The 17,940-nt window shown below is 52.0% G+C and overlaps 7 protein-coding genes across 7 annotated transcripts; 4 read left to right on the forward strand and 3 right to left on the reverse strand.

Moving 5' to 3' along the window:
• Nucleotides 1–206: 206 nt before the first annotated feature.
• N7525_002280 (eukaryotic translation initiation factor 3 subunit D) lies at nucleotides 207–2,050 on the forward strand (the record flags this gene model as incomplete). The annotated part of the gene is made up of 2 exons (XM_002557014.1): nucleotides 207–411; nucleotides 489–2,050. 2 exons carry the CDS (start codon nucleotides 207–209, stop codon nucleotides 2,048–2,050), a joined length of 1,767 nt encoding a protein of 588 aa, XP_002557060.1.
• A 140-nt stretch (nucleotides 2,051–2,190) lies between these two features.
• N7525_002281 (uncharacterized protein) lies at nucleotides 2,191–2,457 on the forward strand (the record flags this gene model as incomplete). The annotated part of the gene is made up of 1 exon (XM_061212248.1): nucleotides 2,191–2,457. One exon carries the CDS (start codon nucleotides 2,191–2,193, stop codon nucleotides 2,455–2,457), a length of 267 nt encoding a protein of 88 aa, XP_061071474.1.
• A 427-nt stretch (nucleotides 2,458–2,884) lies between these two features.
• On the reverse strand, nucleotides 2,885–4,271 carry flbB (the record flags this gene model as incomplete). Its single annotated transcript, XM_002557013.2, has 4 exons — nucleotides 2,885–3,347; nucleotides 3,405–3,965; nucleotides 4,016–4,103; nucleotides 4,151–4,271. 4 exons carry the CDS (start codon nucleotides 4,269–4,271, stop codon nucleotides 2,885–2,887), a joined length of 1,233 nt encoding a protein of 410 aa, XP_002557059.2.
• A 1,150-nt stretch (nucleotides 4,272–5,421) lies between these two features.
• On the forward strand, nucleotides 5,422–6,744 carry N7525_002283 (uncharacterized protein; the record flags this gene model as incomplete). The annotated part of the gene is made up of 1 exon (XM_061212249.1): nucleotides 5,422–6,744. The coding sequence occupies one exon, from the start codon at nucleotides 5,422–5,424 to the stop codon at nucleotides 6,742–6,744; it is 1,323 nt and encodes a 440-aa protein (XP_061071475.1).
• A 378-nt stretch (nucleotides 6,745–7,122) lies between these two features.
• On the reverse strand, nucleotides 7,123–9,900 carry N7525_002284 (putative arsenite resistance protein Ars2; the record flags this gene model as incomplete). Its single annotated transcript, XM_002557011.2, has 3 exons — nucleotides 7,123–7,686; nucleotides 7,738–9,743; nucleotides 9,801–9,900. 3 exons carry the CDS (start codon nucleotides 9,898–9,900, stop codon nucleotides 7,123–7,125), a joined length of 2,670 nt encoding a protein of 889 aa, XP_002557057.2.
• A 1,875-nt stretch (nucleotides 9,901–11,775) lies between these two features.
• N7525_002285 (uncharacterized protein) lies at nucleotides 11,776–12,588 on the forward strand (the record flags this gene model as incomplete). The annotated part of the gene is made up of 1 exon (XM_002557010.1): nucleotides 11,776–12,588. The coding sequence occupies one exon, from the start codon at nucleotides 11,776–11,778 to the stop codon at nucleotides 12,586–12,588; it is 813 nt and encodes a 270-aa protein (XP_002557056.1).
• Nucleotides 12,589–14,558: 1,970 nt separating this feature from the next.
• hapB (CCAAT-binding transcription factor subunit HAPB) lies at nucleotides 14,559–15,644 on the reverse strand (the record flags this gene model as incomplete). Its single annotated transcript, XM_002557008.1, has 1 exon — nucleotides 14,559–15,644. The coding sequence occupies one exon, from the start codon at nucleotides 15,642–15,644 to the stop codon at nucleotides 14,559–14,561; it is 1,086 nt and encodes a 361-aa protein (XP_002557054.1).
• Nucleotides 15,645–17,940: the final 2,296 nt, after the last annotated feature.

Below are 17,940 nucleotides of genomic sequence, written 5' to 3' on the forward strand. Positions count from 1 at the left end.
AAGTGAGCTGATATGGGAGATAGTATGTGGCGGGTGGATCTGTGGCGGTGCATTTTGTCCACACCGCCACAGCCTCGCGACACAAAAAACTTGCCGCCTCAATTAATCCACACCACATTCCCCGGGGTTATTGATCAACCAACCCCTCTATATTTTTGATTTTTGAGCAGTTGCCCAGCGCAGATTGCCCCTAGATCATAATAAAAATGCCTTCTACTTCTCTCGCCGACCTGGTGGCCGCCCTCCCCTCGGAGGACACCTGGGGCCCCTCCACCTCTGCCGATAACATGCTTGCGGGTGTGCCATATGCTCCTTTCTCCAAGGGCGACAAGCTTGGCCGCATGGCCGACTGGACTGCGGAGAGCAAGGAGCGCCAGAACCAGCGTCCCCAGTACAACCGTGGTTTCAGAGGTATGTTTCTTTCACTTTTTTCTGTCCCCACCAACCTGCTCTTTCAGTCGAATTGCAATAGCTAACACTCGAAATAGACCAGCAGGTGTACGGTGCCGGTACCTCCAACCTCTTCACTGTCGCAGCCGCCGAGGACGAGTCCTCTTTCTCCGTCGTCGATAACACTCGCGTCCAGAAGCGCGGTTTCGGCCGTGGCGGTGGCACCGTTTTCCGTGGCCGTGGTGGTCAGCGCGGTGCTGCCAACCAGCGCGGTGGACGTGGTGGCTTCCAGCGTGCTGGCCCTGTTAGCCGCGCTCAGCAGAGCGGCTACCAATTCAGCGAACGTGGCGGTGGTCGCGGTGGCCGTGGTGGCCGTCGTTTCGGCTGGAGGGACTACGACAAGCCCCAGCGCATTCGCGAGGCCTCTGTCAACATTCGTCCTGATTGGAAGATGCTCGAGGAGGTTGACTTCACTCGTCTGTCTAAGCTGAACCTCGATGCTCCCGAGGGTGAGGACCTCGAGACCTACGGTTTCCTCCACTACTACGACAAGTCCTACGACAAGCCCCCCGTCAAGAACGCCGAGCGCAGAATGCAGGCCCTCGACCGTGCTGCCTACAACGTCACCACATCCCAGGATCCCGTCATCAACGAGCTCTCCGAGAAGAACGCCGCTACCGTCTTCGCCACCTCCGATATCCTGTCCATGCTGATGTGCGCCACCCGCAGCGTCTACTCGTGGGATATCGTCATCGTCCACCAAGGCGACAAGATCTACTTCGACAAGCGCGACGGTGCCTCCTTCGACATGGTCAGCGTCAACGAGAACGCCATCGATGCGCCCCTCGAGGCCGCCGAGGCCGCCGGCAAGCAGGAGCAGATCAACACCCCCAACGCCCTCGCCATGGAAGCCACCATCATCAACCACAACTTCGCCCTGCAGACCCTGATCGAGTCCGACAAGTCCAAGGTTACCTTCGCCAAGCCCAACCCCTTCTACGACGAGACCGAGGAGACCGAGCCCCTCGCCTCCAAGGGCTACAAGTACCGCCGCTTCGACATCTCCCTCGAGCGCGACGAGGAGCCCGTCTCCATGGTCGTCCGCACAGAGGTTGACGCCGTCATGAAGGGCGGCCCCACCGGTTCCGAGGACCAGCAGCTCATCATCAAGGCCCTGAACGAGTTCGACCCTAAGGCCCAGGGCTCCGGCGGTGCCCTCGACTGGCGCAGCAAGCTCAACTCCCAGCGTGGTGCCGTCCTCGCCACCGAGATGAAGAACAACAGCGCCAAGCTCGCCCGCTGGACTACCCAGGCTATCCTGGCCAAGGCCGACGGCATGAAGCTCGGCTTCGTCTCGCGTGTCAACCCTCGCTCTGCGGCTGCTCACGTCGTCCTCGGCGTTGCGGGCTACAAGCCCCGCGAGTTCGCTAGCCAGATGAACCTTAACCTCGGTAACGGTTGGGGTATTGTTCGTACTATCGTTGACCGTATCCGTTCTCTTGACTCCGAGGAGCCCGCTGAGAAGGTTAAGAAGTACGTCCTCATTAAGGACCCTAACAAGTCCGTCCTGCGTCTGTACAGCGTTCCTGCTACTACTTTCGACGAGGAGGAGGAGGAGCTCGAGGAGCAGAAGGAGGAGAATGATGAGGCTGATGAGTAGATTTTTTTCTGATGACTTATGTTCCGCCTTACATGTGCATACGTACTCGACCTAAAATTTGATGCTTTTTACACTATTGGCTATAGAGTCTGGTCAATAATCCATTCAATTTCGTTTTGCCAACCAATCTCACTCTCACTATGACCGCAATAGCTCCAGAGTTCTCCGTTCGCAGGGAAAAGGGCCTTCGTCTTGGCAGAAATCCTGCTATGCAGCACTCTGATGAAGGTCATTTGGTTTCAGTATGGGTTGACGCAAAGACCTCAAAAGGTGATTTGCAAGTGTTGAGTAACACCAATGATCAACTTTTGTACCTTCGGGGGAACACAACGGCTTGCCTTTTCGGCGACTTTGCGTTTTCCTTGTTCTACGTGAGCATTTCTGGAATTGCTGTTTACGGCTTCTAATCCTCCTTATGGATATATCTAGGTATGCCTATATCGAGGGCGTTATTTGCTGATCTTTTGAGGACCAATGACCAAGTGCTGTCAAGAGTTACGAATGCACATTGTAAAAACAAGATTCAAACAACAATCGCTCTGAGTGGTTCGAGCAACAAGAAAGAAAAGGGAATATATTTCCAGATACATGTCATCTGTACCTGCGGTGATTTCCACTTATATACAACCCTCTGGACAGGAGTATGCAAGACAAAGACAAAAGAAAGTAAAGAATGATACCTAGGTAGTAAGAATCAAAGAAATAGCTCCAGGCACAATCAAACCCGAAAGGCAACAAAGGGCGCCGAGTCACTCCATGGCAGTAGCCAACACAGACAAAAGACAGGTTTTTCCAGACATCAGATCATAATAATTTCCATTGCGTTCGACTCCCTCAACCATACATCGAGTCGTCGGCTGTGCCGGACATGCCGAGATCGACCTTGGTGCCGAGCACGCTACTCAGACAATCTATCAACTCGAAGTCCTCGACGACAGCGCCGAACCCGTAGCAGCGGACCTTGGTGTTGAGTGTGTCGATGATGATCTTGATGTCGTCGCGTCGCAGTGTCGGGTACAGCTCGTGGTTCTTGAGACACTGTAGCGCCATGATGGGCGTGATCTGTCCTTCTGTCACGAGCTGTCGGCTGAGGTTGAGGAGCGTGCTGAGGTTTGCGTGTGGCAGATCCGGCGCCTTGTGCGGGTATGGTTGTTCGGGGGTAGTTTTTGCAATGTAGCTGGGCGGTGGGCACGTCGCCATCAGGGCGTGTCCGGAAAACGGCATGTCTTCGTCGTCGGCTTCTGTGACGGACCGTCGGCAGAGGTAGTCCGTATGTTCGCGGCAGGGGCCTTCCAGTCTGTAGAGAGGTATTGGTTAGCTCAGGTATTTGATAGTAGATTAGAATGCGCCTCACGTTAGGATAAAATCAACCTGCAACTGGGGGTCCGACTCGAAGACACCCCCCTTAGCTGGCATAGGTTGCATGGTATCAACGGGTGCACACGAATGGTCCATGCGCATGGAATGCTCGCCGGCATTCGCGTGGTACACTTGCTGATGGGAGGGATATCCGATCGGGGGCGACATGTCAGAGTGGTCCATGCCATTGGCGCCGGGGCTCATGCCGGACGAGATCGTGGTTGCAGGGGTGGTGTCGTGGTTGCTGGCCGAGTGGGCGATAGGGGCAGTCTGCGAGGTAGTGCTACTGCCAGCGACAGTAACAGGGCTAGATTGGAAGGCCATCATCGGCGGGCGCTCCGCGCGGCGGCGCTCCAGATCCGCTTCGTATTGAATTCCGTTTGCTGCGAGAATTTCCTTCAATATTTCGTTCTCCTCCCGAATCGAATGCATCATCTCTTTGTGTTGTCGGATTGATGTGTTGGCCTCCGCGATCTCCGTGGTATAGGCCTCCCGTAACCGCGATACCTCGGTCTCCAGTGCTCTCATATATTGTTCCTTTCGCTCACGATGTGTCCTGTGTGGATCAGTCCAGCCCGATGGTTATCGAATCCGCGGGATGTGTACCTCTGGGCCTGACGGTTCAGTTCCTGTCGCCTGGTGAGTGCAGGCTTGCTATCCGGCTTGGGACCGCGACGTTTGGGCTGCTGGCCATCTGAAAAGGCTTAGTTATGGTCCGATCGAGCGATTGCGATCACTCACCTCGTGTGGCCTTTTTCGGCCCGTTAGCACTGGCGGCGCTGCCACTGCCACCTCCTCCAAAAATCTTGAATATTTCAGCTCCGAAGCCTTTGCTCGATGGGGTCTGTGGTTCTTCTACCATGTCCTGCACCGTGCACTCCGGGGCCGTGGGCCGAGCCGGAGGAGCATTGGCGCCATAATGTCAGCATCGAACATTGGAATGCGATAAGAGGGTGAATATTTGCATTTGGTTGGGAAAGGTTCAGGGTGGTCGGGGAGAGGGGTCAGATCTGGATAGCTTCGTGTGCGGCGAGAACCGGGGAAACCTGCAAATCCCCCCAAGCTTGACCAAGTTCGCCAGGTTCGCCAGGTTCACCAGGTTCACCAGCTTGCACACCTGCGATCGAGTGGCCAGAAACAATTGGACTCGTGCATTCCAGCTGTGGCGAATTGTATGTGAAGGTGTGTTGAATACCCCCCGATCGCGAAACATCCCAAGCAGATTGGCAAAAAAAGAAGAGACTCACCAGAATAGCCCATTGCATGATCCATAGGGTAAACCCCACCACTGACAGCCATGATATATATAAAAGTGTGGGAAGGGAGAGGTAAGGGAGAAGGGTGGAAGTTCGAGAAGGTATGGAACTTCCGTTCGAGAGTCTGGGGAGTATAAAAGGAACAGAAAGTGGATGGGCCGATTTCTGTACAACTCCTTTTTTTTTTCTTGGACTTATTCTACTTTCTATTCGTATTTTCTTTATAATTCCCTTCTTATTAACTGATTTTATGCAAATGAAAAATAATAAGGCGTTCGATCTGTCTTAGGGCTCCACTGCTAATCAAACGGCCGTGAGACCTGACTCGTAAATAAGAGAAACCAGGAGGGACTGAAGCAGAACAGGATATATCCTGGTATAAATTGACTGAAATCGACAAGAATAGACGAGAATAGCTACAAATAGAGACAATTAGAGACAATTAGAGACAAATATATTGAAACAGAGGGGAAATCCTCGACACTTTGCATACTCGCCGCGTTGCTGGAGTCATGAGAACATCTAGTACACATATGGTACTGTCTTGACTACGGAGTCCAACACTGAAGCACAAGTACCACACAAGTACCAGGTACGTGCGAAGCTTAGTGTGATCAGTCGAGCGGGCTGACCAATCATTCCAACGGAGATGCCCGGGCAAGTCACATCCAATAGTCTTCTCATATGGACATCGAGATCGGGCTCCTCAGTGACAAATACTATGATCCCCGGGATCCCACTAGTAATAGGGGAAAAATGATCCAGTCTGAGATTCTAGTGCATATCGCCGCCCCCAGCACCGCACAAGATGATGCACGCTATAGAGCCCAAGTGGCCGCTATCCTGGAATTCCAATGTGCCTCACGCCAGCCACTGATGGAGAGCAAGTCCTCAGCTCCCGATCCAGATCACGCACACCCCTTCTCCAGTGCCGCACATTCCTCGGTGCCCTCGACGACTCAACACGAGGCGTCGCCGATATTGCGGGAGGCGCCCCGGCCCGCATACGCGACCTTATCCTCGGATCGTCGCTTACTCCCTGAGAGGGAAGGCGCGACTCCACGCCAACCCATCAACTCAAATCATCCTGACTCCCTCGAGAGTCTCATCAGCGTCATTCCGGACTCGCAACCCGAGATCGCCGAGGAACTAGTCCAACCTCGTGCAGAACTATCGTCTCCATCGCAGCTTGCTCCACCTCCCAAAAGACCTCGCACATCCCCGGCCACCCCTAATCCGGCTCAACCGGTTTCAATTATAGACTCTCCTGCAGCGGACCAGCCTGCTGCAGCTCACAAAGTGATCCCCGCCGAGAATCAGGACCATCGTCTCCCCACTGGTTCCCCCCAAATCCCGATCTCAATATCCAGCTCGGATCAAGATGGAGATGGACGCCCAGGTTACATCCCTCACCCGACCACATCACATCACATTCCCGCCACAATCCCTAATCCCATCAATCTCTCTACTCTCCCTCTCGAAATCCACCCCCCAAAACCACCTATCTCCACTGCCCCTTACACTACCCATATCACCCCAACCCTATCAATGCTCGCAGAGCGTCTAAACCCAGCCCGGACCTACAAACCATCCAGTCAAACCCGCCCCCTCGACCCCCTAGAACGGGGCTATTGGCTCGTGCACCTCGCTATCGAGAACCAAATCCAAAACCAAGACCGTGATCCAGCCGATCTTCTCCAAAACCCAAACCCAAACCCCAACCCAGACTCAGACCCCGAGCATGGAACCACTAATCCCTCTCAAAAGCCAACCGAAAACCCAAACCCAAAGTCAAAAGAGAATACGCGAACCTGGCCTTACCCGCTATTCCACGCCTTCTGGTCCTTCCTTTCCGACTTCGTAGGCAGGGACGGCCGCGCGGGCTGGGGGGTCTGGTGTATTCTCGAGGCTGCCCCATCAACGCTCTCACACACGCACGTCTCTCTTAAAGTTTATACGTGGGGTGAGGTTGCTATGCACGTCTACCTTTTGCTCTACTTGGCGAGTGAGCGGCGGGTCCGTGGGATGGGCGTTCAGTGGCGGGATGCGCGGGAGGAGGTTGTTATTCAGATGCCGTAAGAATGGTTCAACTTAGGTGTCTTGGGATCGGGAATATTCGCTTGGAAATTGTAAATTTATAACATGATACCCCATACGCATTGCTTGAAATATCATTTGATAATTTTGAATCTTCATTTGCTTATTTTGATAGAAGAAGAGTTATTGTACATGCTGAAAAAGACAAGGAAATTCCGTCGGGGATGAATAAACAACAAGGAGATAAAGATAAAGCCATGTGTCGCGAGTAGAGATCAATGGAAATGATTCAATTCAATAAATGAGCAAGTTGGAGTCAGCGATTCTCCGACGGTGCCTCCGATGCGCCAGGTCGCCAGTTGAAAAAGGAATAAGAGGAAAACACAAGGATGAGAGGTGCGATGAAGTCAGCGGATGCAACTAGTACTGCAGTTCGCCACTGCCAGATGCGTCGACGGCATCCAGATCCTCGTAGCTCTTCAGACTGCGGCCCTGGACAGCTTCGCGCGGCGCCATGGGACCTCCGCTGGAAGAGTCTGGGAATGGGTTTGCGGCGGCCATGCTGGCCGCGGGGTGGCCAGCTGGAACGCTGACACCAGGAGGCGGGAGACGACCACCGGCATACATGCCTGGCATGCCGCGTGGAGGGCTCAGGCGGCCGCTGCCGTTGAATCGGCGACGGTCGTACGGGCCGGGTCGGTTGTTGCGGTTCTGGCCGCGGCGCATGGGTCCGGGCTGGTGCAGACCGCCATCGTGTCCCATTACGTTGCCATTCCACCCGTGCATCATGCCAGGCATTCCACCTGTAGGGAAGGTAGGCATGTTTGCATTGGGGCCGTAGGGCATGCTGGCAAGGGTGAATCCACGAGGCGTGCCAGTGTGGCCTTGTCCGGTGCCAAGGGGGAAGTGACCATTGCTGTTGGCATCGGATCGGGACGGGGCAATGCGTGCAGGATCCAAGACATAGGCGTTCACTAATGCGAGCTATGATGACTGTTAGTATTCGGAATCATTGTTGGATGGTTGCACACTTACATCCTTCTTGACACCATCAAACCACTCTGCATGGCGCTTCTCGACATGCTTGCGCCAAAATGTTTCCGCCTTGAAAAGCTTGGAGCATTCAGGCACCTTGCACCGGTACTTGGAGTCGTCCTCCTGTTTCATGTACTTCTGAAGTTCATCCTCAAGTGCCTGCTCAACGGGTTTGCCGCCGAGCTTGCTGAGATCGACGTTCTCTGGCTCCAGGATCTGCAGCAACTTGTCTTCAAATGTCCTCACCCAGTTAAAGGCACGCTGCAGTTGCTGCTCGGACTTGGAACCATGGCGCTGTCCGCGTTTCTCCTGGACAGGCGACGAGGGATCTTCTCCTTCCTCGCTAGGTTCCTTCTTCTTGGACGGGAAAGGCTGGCCAAGAGCGCTGGCTCGGGCCACTTCCTTGGCCTGGCTGGATAGTCCAGTACGTGGACGGCGAAGGTGTCCACCAGGGCACTTGCGGCCAAGCTCGTGGACCGAGTCACTTTCAAAGACACAGAAGAAGCAGAAGTTGTAGACCCGGCGCAGGTATTCAACAACCAAGTCTAGCTTCTTCTTCTTAACTGCAAGTTCCTCGTCATCCACATCTTCTTCTTCGGGAATTTCCTTTTCTTCGCCTTCCTCAATTTCCCCTTCGTCCCCTTCGTCACTATATCCGTTTCTCTGCTTCTTCACACTGACTGGTCCCGTAGCGGGGGGCTGGAGTTCTCCCTTGCCGCGCAGGTCGTCAACGTATTCTTCGATCTTGGTGAAACCATCCACATTGGCACCCATCTCGGAGTCCAGCTTGGAAGTTAAACGTTTAGCCAGTTCGAGATCACGATCAATCCTCTCGGGAGCCGAGAAGAGATCCCAGAGAGCCTTCTTGCGCGGCTGAGCAGGGGGAACATGGACTCCAACGTGGCAAACGAAGTCACCGTGGACGGGATCATGGATAGTCTTGTCATTAACAGCCTCGAGGGCTTTCTCAGCTGGGCTGACTGTGACACCACCGTTGGCACCTCCATCGTGGTCCATATTCTCGAATTCTTCATCGCGTCCATCTCCCCGCTCCACTATGCTGGTGTTTGCGGAAGGATGCAGCATGATCCATCCCATGCGATGGAATTTCTTGGAGGGGTTCGGGTCACTGAGGCTGAGTCCCTTGAAACCTCCATCTTCCTCGCCAAGATGCTCCTTGCAAAATTCTTCGATCTTGCTGCGGCTGACATTTGGCGCAAGGGTTTTTATAAGGAGCGCGGGCTGTGAAAGAGCTTCATCACGAAGGTCCCCACCACGGACCGGAAGTAGGTCAAGCACTCCCATGGTCTCGGCAGCAGCCGTAGTCTCGCCTTCCTCCTTTTCAACCACACCACCGGCACCGTCGCTTTCGCTCTTGTATATGCCTTCAAGGGTAAAGTCTTTGAAGAGGTGGTTTTCAATATCATGCTCCCATTGTTCATATGCACCTTGTCGAACCGCCATGAGGCGGGCGCGAAGAGGGTCTCTGACTTCAGGGACATAGCGTTCTTTGAACCACTCCTCGTGCCGGTGCTGCTGGACGAACAGTCTGGCCAGTCGAATTTGCAGATCAACCTTGTATGTATCATAAGCCGCCTGGATTTGCGCGCGTTCCTTCTCGCGATCTTCGCGCGCTTCGCGTTCTCCCTTGACTCGACGACCGCCGTTCTTAGCGCGCTCTTTCTCCTCATTCACAGACTCCTCCAATCTCCACCACTCAGCGAACCAATTGAATCCGACTTGGAAATCAAGTGTGAGGGGGTTGGGCATAGGGTTGGTCGGAATAGGACGCTTGCCGCCGCCACTGCTCTCTTGTCCGGGAACATAGCGGTCGATATTTGCCACAGTTGGCGAGGGAGCACGTCGGCGGTCCTCGCGTTCTCGGGCAGCATGCTCCCGAGAAGTGTTGTAAAAGTCATCGCGGTGAGAACGACGCTCCGAAGGCTCGTACCGGTCAATCACGGGCGAGCGGGAGCGCGGCCGTGCACGTCGTCGATCTTGAGAGGCTGGCTAAGAGTTAATTTCGCCCACCTCGCCGTAATAATATTCAATAATAGACTTACCAGGTGACCGACGTCTGTATGATTCTCCCATTGACCGTCCCGCGAAAGAGTCCGACTCACGACTCCTTCCGGGGGATCCATAACCATCGTAGGAATCCATTTCCTAAACCTTCCGGAATAGGTATTTTATCGCCTTGGTTGCGAACACGATATCAACAGACCCAAGGACTCAGCCCAGGTGGGTAAAGTTCAGAAGGAACAATCTGCGTTGGTCGATGAGGGAGTCGGGAACCGCAGGGTGAGCTAAGATTTTGGCATCGTCAACATTAAGACTAAACAACTTCATAGAGCGAAATAGCGATGGTGCCGGCTGGGAAGTTCACGAGGAATAACAGAGGCAGGGATGGGAAAAAGAGAGAGACAAGAACACACTGCTGCCGGCGACATGTCGGCCCTGGAACTTGGCAGGGGGTTGAAACATGCTTGCAGCAGGTGGTTTCGGATAGCAAAGAGAGATTATGAAGAAGACTGCTGGCCAGAGCCAATGCTGTTATCATTCAAGGAGCGCCATAGCCCACAAGATCCAGCAATGCGCAGCGCGACGGCTTAGAAAGGAAGAAAAGAAGATGAAGCAGGGGAATGGAAAAGCAGGGTCAGAGGAGCGGAGGCTCATAGAAAGAGAAAGGGCAAGGGACAAAAGCCAAAGAATAAACAGAAACCGAATTGGAGAAAGAAGAGGGCCACCTACAAGAAGCCTCGAGCGGAAACGCGATAGATTGGTGATAGAAGGAAGAAGCCGAGGAGGCGGACGAAGCTGGAGAGAGCTGGGCGCTTAGCCGAAAAGGGTATGGCGTCACGGGGATCACTGACTTTCCGGTGATTGGCGGGTTTTCAGGAACAAGTCCAGATGACAATTGTCTGCCCTAACTTGACAAGTTGAGTCTGGAATTTTACAAGCCCGGAATAAAATGAGAAGAAGAAGGGTAAAGAAGAAGGGGAAGAAGATTTGGTTAAGGTTGAAAATTCGTGAGGCCAGATTAGCCACTCCAATATCTTCCCCCGTCTGAACGGAGTATAACTTCCTGGAACGGTCAAGAGTACCGGATACTTCAATCTTGTTCGATAATTTCCTTCATGGAAGTCTGCTTCGGTGCTGTGCTACTTGTTTTCACTCAACGGCCTATCAACTCTTTCCGCTTTTCTGAGCCCCCTCATCATCCATGTTGGTCGCCAGGTCACTTTTCGCTTGGCTACATACATTGCTAGCGCTGGCAAACGAAGTGATGTATCCATGCATGAATCCCTGTACGAAGTAATCATAAATTGGCCCTTTTCTTGGGACTTGCTCTTTAGGATATTTGTATCCGTATGGTATACACCATACTCCGTATTTAAAAACTCCAATGGCAATGTCAATATAACAGAAAGACCACTTCTATACGATTATCAGCAATCCCTTCTCTCCTTGTTAGATGGCTAGGAACCTATATTTTTTGCAACGATGCTAAGTACAAGCAAAGAAGGTCTAGATGGTGTTCAATCTTGAAAGAATATCCTCGTTAGATAACTAGCTAGAGCCCATTTGCCCAGTCGTTACCAAACAAAGAAGCTTGGTTTCATTAGGGGTCAGCCTCCCTCATAGTAAGCCTACACTTAAAGCCTTTCGACAGAAAAGGCAGTCGCATGGGGAGTTTGGGCCCGGTACTCAACCACATGCTGAGCTGCACCAGTCTGCTAAAGACCCAACAAGAACGGGAAAAGGTGATAAGGAGTTGAGGTGCAGCAATATATACTATGTATAGGTATACAGCCCCCTCAATCTTGACATATGACAGATGACACGTAAACAGGTATGTTGTAGGCAAGAAGAAAATAAAAACAGACCCCGTTATGACAGCTCAACTCACAATTTCCCCACAGGCCTCGCACGAGATAATTTGATAGGACCATGCTAACCGCTGATTGGTTGACCAGATCCCCCACGCCCACCAAATCACACCAGCATAACACCGCCACATTTTACCTCCGAACGACCATGTCGGGTCTATTCAACTCTCGCTGGGCACCCGTAAATGGGGGGAAACGATACCCAGCGAGTCAAAATGCTCCCCGCTGGCCCTCCAACAACTCCAATCCCGGCGGTAACAGCAGCATCCGTCCGACCATCACATCGCAAGATGGCCGTTTGCTGCCGCCAGCCGAGGAATTATCACGGTTTATGAAAATTGTCGCCAGGCTGCGATGGAAGCTCCCTTTTTTAGCTGAAGGATACCGTCTTGCGACTCTGGAAATTAGCGATGTCGTATCGGCAGAGGATGTCGCCCACGCTGAAATAATGTTCAAGATCGATTTCCATGAATATTATGCCCTGCTTGAACGTGCTATTGTCCACTTACTGGCGGTATTCAATATCTCGGTCACATCCTCACCTCGGGGACCACCAGATAATGGGAACGGCATCGGTCGGCCTGTTGGTATTCATCGATACCATGCCAATGTGCTAGAGGCCTTGCGGGAGCAATCAACCCCACTCTCCCCAGTTCTTGGTGGTGGTAATGTTTATTTGCAATTGCAAAAAGCCAAGGAATTGCGGAATAGGTGGAAAACTGCGGATCTGACCGCTGAGGAGAGAGAAAAGCAAGGTGAAAAGAAGGACGTTGTCACGCTTGCGAGCTTTGACTTTGAGGGTATCATCTCTGATATCTTTGGTGGGCTAGAAGAATCATATATTCGGGCAAAGGAGCATGTTGACAAGTGCATCCGCCCGGAGGAGATCACTGCGGAGGGAGCAAACTCCGAGGCGGACTGGGGCTTCATGGTCGATGCCATGGATTGGGAAGCTGTATGAGAGTTGGCCAGCTGAATAATCCAAGGACAATGTTCATCGGCATTCATTCAGCGGTGTTGTGGATGTATCTGTTCATGGCAGCCGGTGTCAAAGTCTACTATGCCCACGGTCAGATAACCAGATGTGGGCTTTCATAGCTATGCAGATCTACATTGACACCGCACATCTGGCTCAATCATGACAATGTGTCACCCAGATCTTGTTGTCGATGTATCTTGGACTTGGCGTTTTCTCTCGCTAGTGTGATCGATTAGAAGGTTCCCGGGCTCCAAGAGACCTACACGATTGATACCGAAGGGCAAGATGTTCAAGCAACAAGAAAAGCTTCTTCTGTTGACCCCGGAGTACCAATAGGAAGGACCCGTTTCCTCCTTGTACATTGTCTTCGCTCCAGGTGGAAGGAAGACTCAACACCTCTGATCCCCACCACCGTCACATACTTAGCTTGCGATTACCTTTTTTCTCATATATTTTTGTCTCTTGCTCCCATACACCCTTTTCTCCGCGCCATCTATCTCTCAACTTCCTTGTCGTGATGAACTCCATAGCTTTGGCGGTCCAGAAGAGCGCGTCATTATGCCACTGGCTAAAAGCGACTCCGTTACACTCCGATCCTCCCTGGGCTCACACTCCCGTTGGCCTCTATCTTGCAATATGATCCCAAGGGCATTCGCAGCCTTGTTACCCTGTATGCCATTTATGATGATCTTGACGGTTAGGTAGATGTTTGAGTAGAAATATAATGCCATTTCCACCATACTCCTGGGGTCCTTCTTCCTTATCAGATGAAAAAGGACTCGGATATATATCTCGACTATGCAAGTCGTCATGTTAATGGCCAGAAGAGGACAGGATGAGCAATCAGCTAGCGAGGTAGCATACAGACAAGCTTGATCGAGTCGCCTAACCATCGCTATAGCCATCCCGAAACTACCGATACAGCCAGAGACAGAGACAAGACTACAAGACAAGTGATACATAGATATCTGCACAATATATCCATAGGTTCAAATCTACAATCCAATTTCCATCCTTGCCCTGCGTAGCCTTGCCAAATCCTAACCGAAAAACAAACAACCCAAGGAGAAATAAGAAAGAAACGAGAGACCAATACTAAAATTCAAGTGATATTCATAACACAAACCAGTCTTTCGAAAACCGATATCCCGATCTGTTTTTCCAGTGATGGAGACCCTCTCTAAAAATCCCAGCCGAAGACCCATAAACCCGCAACACGAGACACCGAGGTAGAATGAAAGAAAAGTAGGAAATGGGGATGTAATAGGAGAAGAAGGAATTGCCAGAAGAATATTCATAATAGAAACATGAAAGTGGATATAAGCATGGGGACAGAAAGATGGAGGTAGCACATCCGGGTGAAGAATATTTAGCCAATTTGCTATCTGCCGAAAATTATGAGAACCATGTGATGCCCTTCAAGACCCTACATGGAATATGAGGGCCGGCAGGCAAAACAATTTCGAGCAGAGTGAAGCAGAGCATGCTATATCTCCAGTCTTATCACTTCCAACGGTGTGAAAGTGTAGATGCTTGAAACGGTCATTCTTGTACAAGGTATCCCCCATAAACTAGGGAACACCATTGAGGAAGAGGATCGAGGATAAAAAAATAGGCAAGAGGGGGAATGAAGAAGAAATAAATCGTCCCAGCATAGCAAATATAAACAGACATCACGGGCAAATGGGGGTAAGATAAATCAAAACAAAAGGCACATCAGACGAAAACACATGAGACAAAAGCATATCAGACAAAAGCACATCAAATGGGGCATAGAGCATAGAAAGGGGGGATCCATACACATCGCTCGCTAGAGAAAAGGTCCAAGACATCCATCCATAAAGCCGTGACGACAAAAGAAAACAAAGAAAGTTCAATACCGCAGCCACCTCAGCAGGACGTGGTGTAGCTTTTACACAGTCCGTGGGTGGAAACGATAGAAATGAGGGCGACTAGCCATCTTCATCCGAGGGCGAGGCAGAGTCCCCCTCGCTTCCATCGGCGTTGGCATTGACCTTCGTTTTCTTGGAAGAGTTCGAGCCATCGCCTTGAACTTCACTTGACTTACGCTTCTGCCCAGCACCATTTTCAGTTGGCAATGGCTTGCTAAGGTCCTCGAAGGTAACAGGCTGGCCTGTTACCTCTTCTCGTTTCTCCATGGCGGCCACTTCATCTGCAGTCAGGAAACGTCCACCGGGTCCACGCGGTCTTCGCATGGCGTGATTATGGCGTGACTCATGCAGGTAAGGTTTGCGACCCTTCGATGTCAATCGTAGCTGCTCCTCCAGCTTCTGTCGCGCTACGCGGCGCTTGAGAATCCTGTGGAACTGCTTGGCGTTCACGTACAGTGGCGACTCTTCTTGGTTGCCACCAGGTACCATGTCGGGTGAGGACTGGTTCTGTTGTACGGGGGCCTGGGGAAGTGGGGCGGCGATAGGGGCCCGGCCGACGTGGCTCATGACAGGCTGTGCAGTCTGGACGTTGGGGCTGCCGACATGGCTCATGCGACGCTGGGTAAGTTGCTGGTTTGGCGGCATCTGAACCTGCGATCCCATCGGAGGCATCTGATTTTGCATCTGCGACGGCGACCGGGGGTCACGGTCCTGCTTCATTTGCATGCTCGCCATGCGCGGTGAGGCTCGCGAACCCTGAGGCATCTGCCCGGTCATAGAGTCCTGGTGAAGGGGGTAGAACTGACCAGACGCAGCTGCAGTGGCCATCGCGGCAGCCTGCGTCGGCGAGATGCCGTAGCCCTGGGCCATGGGCGCGGGGACACCATAGCTTTGGGGAAAGTTCATTTGTTGGTGAACAGATCCGGGTCCATTCTGTGCTTGTTGATAATGGGGTTGGGATGGAACGATAGGAGAGGACTGATGGGTGGAGTGAGGTTGGATGGGTGCCTGGGCGTTGGTGGGCGAGGCCATCGACCCAACAGGAGCACCGGCGTTCGGTGGCCCGGTCTGATAAGGACCAGGGATGTGAGAGGGGGCATGTGGATGTTGCCCATGGGTCTGTTGATATTGAGGAGGATATTCCATACTGGCGAGTTGGGATAGTGGGTCTTGTCACACTATTGGGCGCCGCGCCGATTCAGTGGATCGATCTGAAATGTCGGCTTAATCTATTGAGGTCACCAATCAGAACCCAATGATGGCTTTAGGGTGGTAGGTCCAAATATGTCAAAGTTGATGGCGACGTCTGTTTGGTAGATGTAATAAACCGATATCGCAGAGCGCGCGCAATGAGGGACAAGAGTCACCACAAGTACTGGGGTAGGCGACCGATGATTCGACGAATAGTCTGCAGGCTCCGGGTGTCGCGTCAGCAGAGCGCATCGCCGAGCGGTCACTGGATTGGCGGGGTGGTGGGGGTATGGGGAAAGGAACACAACCGGAACCAGGCACGTACCTTAAAATTGCAGTCGCGTTCTGAGTGACCAATATTGTTTTGTGTTTCGTCAATAAAACTCTCGAGTCGACCTCTTGTGTGTCGAGAATAATCTCGAATGGCTGGCGGAGGGTTTTGGCTCTTTTGTGCAAGATTGTTTACGCCCACTGTCGGGTGTAACGTGGTTGGGCTGTGATGCAGCGGTGCCGGGGGGTCAACTAGATGTCGGCTTGATGCGTTGTCAAGTCAGAACAGACCTGATGATGGCAGGTGTGGAGACTCCGCAGTGTATTTCAAGCACGGTCGGCAGGCTACCTCATTCACGCAATTCTGAGACTTTCTCTGCCACGCGCAGCGTAGAATTCGGGCGGTGCTAACAGCCTCGACTTGCGACAGATGAACGCCTGGGCGTTGATGTAAGAATGCGCCTCTCTTAGGCTCCACGCACCGACACTATGGGCCAGAATTAGCATTTTAACATCCTAGCCAATTATCGCGATGAATGAACAACCAATGCGCTGTCAATACAGAGTTGTCAAGTGGAGGGGTTTGGGAATCCGGGGCGGGTTAGACCGGTCATGGTTGAGAGGGGAGAATGTATGCGTTGGCAAGGCGGGAGTTTGAGCTGCAGCTGGGGCTTACCTTGTTGATCGGATTCTGCAGAGCAGACAAAGCAAGGACTTTGATAGTTAAAACTGGCCAAAGCCAAGGGACGAATCACTTTGCGCGACTATATGACATATGTTAGATCCAACTGAATACCCACGAGGGAAGAGATAAATGCTAGGGACGCGTGGAGATTGGACGAAAAGAAACATGAAACGCGATAGAGCGCATAGGTAAAATAGAAAGAGCCAATGATAGACGGAATAACAAGGGTAAATTGCAGTGAAAATGAGGCAGTGTGTTTTGGTTTAGCACGCGTTGTTTTGCCACGAGATAAGCAAAAGCGCGCGCAACGTGGGATTGGAGCTTAGCGATTACCTTAATAGGCACGGCAGAAAGCATAGAAAGGATAATCTCCGGGTTGAGGGTGACTTTCCAATCCCAAGCAATCAAGGGATCCCAGGGTAGAAGATGATTTGACCAGAGGGGAGGGGGGGAGATCGAGGGAATCGTGCCAACGAGAGCGAAGGCGGTGGTTCTGTGCGCAACCGGAGCCACTGATGTCAAGCCGGGCGGTTCCGCAAGTATAGAAGTGGCAGTAAGGCAATCAGGCAGTACAGGAAGGGTACATAGGGGATATAATTGTAGTTTTCAAATCAAATGGGAATAAAAAGTGAATTGCAAACATGTGTTTACCGCCGAACATGGAGCAGAATGCAGAGATGAAAAGGGTCCAATTCAAACAAAGAAAAGCAGCGAAAAGAGCATACAATTGCAGTACCATAGCAATATTCCCAGCAAAAATTGTATATAACTTACCCCAGTTTGAATGGATATACCAATAGAGAAGGAATGACCTTATGCAAGGCAGGGTTTCACCAATAATGATGTAAAAAGGGGGGAGATGATACTGTGCGATTGGAGGATGAACTGGAGAGGGCGGGCAACCAACGAGAAGAGGCAGAGGGAAGAAAGGCGAGGAAAAAGGGCGGATGGGGCAGTTTTGTAGGAGATTGACTGGCTGCCGACTGAGCGACCGCCTTGCTCCCCGCTGCTGAGTCCGCCTTTTCTGCGGTATTACACCAAATTACATTGCAATACACATCATTACTGGCTCATCGGTCTCCATAGTCGCCCAAATGGCCCCCAATGGTATCTACATGACCATACAGTAATAAAAAACAAATCCGGTGGTCCCGAGCTCTCGTCATGTGCGACCCGAGACGATGACGCAGTTTAGCCTGTACGGAGTATACCTTCCTTATATCTCTTGGAACTTCATTTGGTTATATATACATAACTTAACTATATGGCTATCTACCTGTGTATTAATTTACTCTC

The sequence above is a fragment of the Penicillium rubens genome, assembly GCF_028828025.1.
Source record: "Penicillium rubens strain IBT 27055 chromosome Unknown utg000001l_segment0_segment0, whole genome shotgun sequence".
NCBI classification, from domain to species: domain Eukaryota; kingdom Fungi; phylum Ascomycota; class Eurotiomycetes; order Eurotiales; family Aspergillaceae; genus Penicillium; species Penicillium rubens.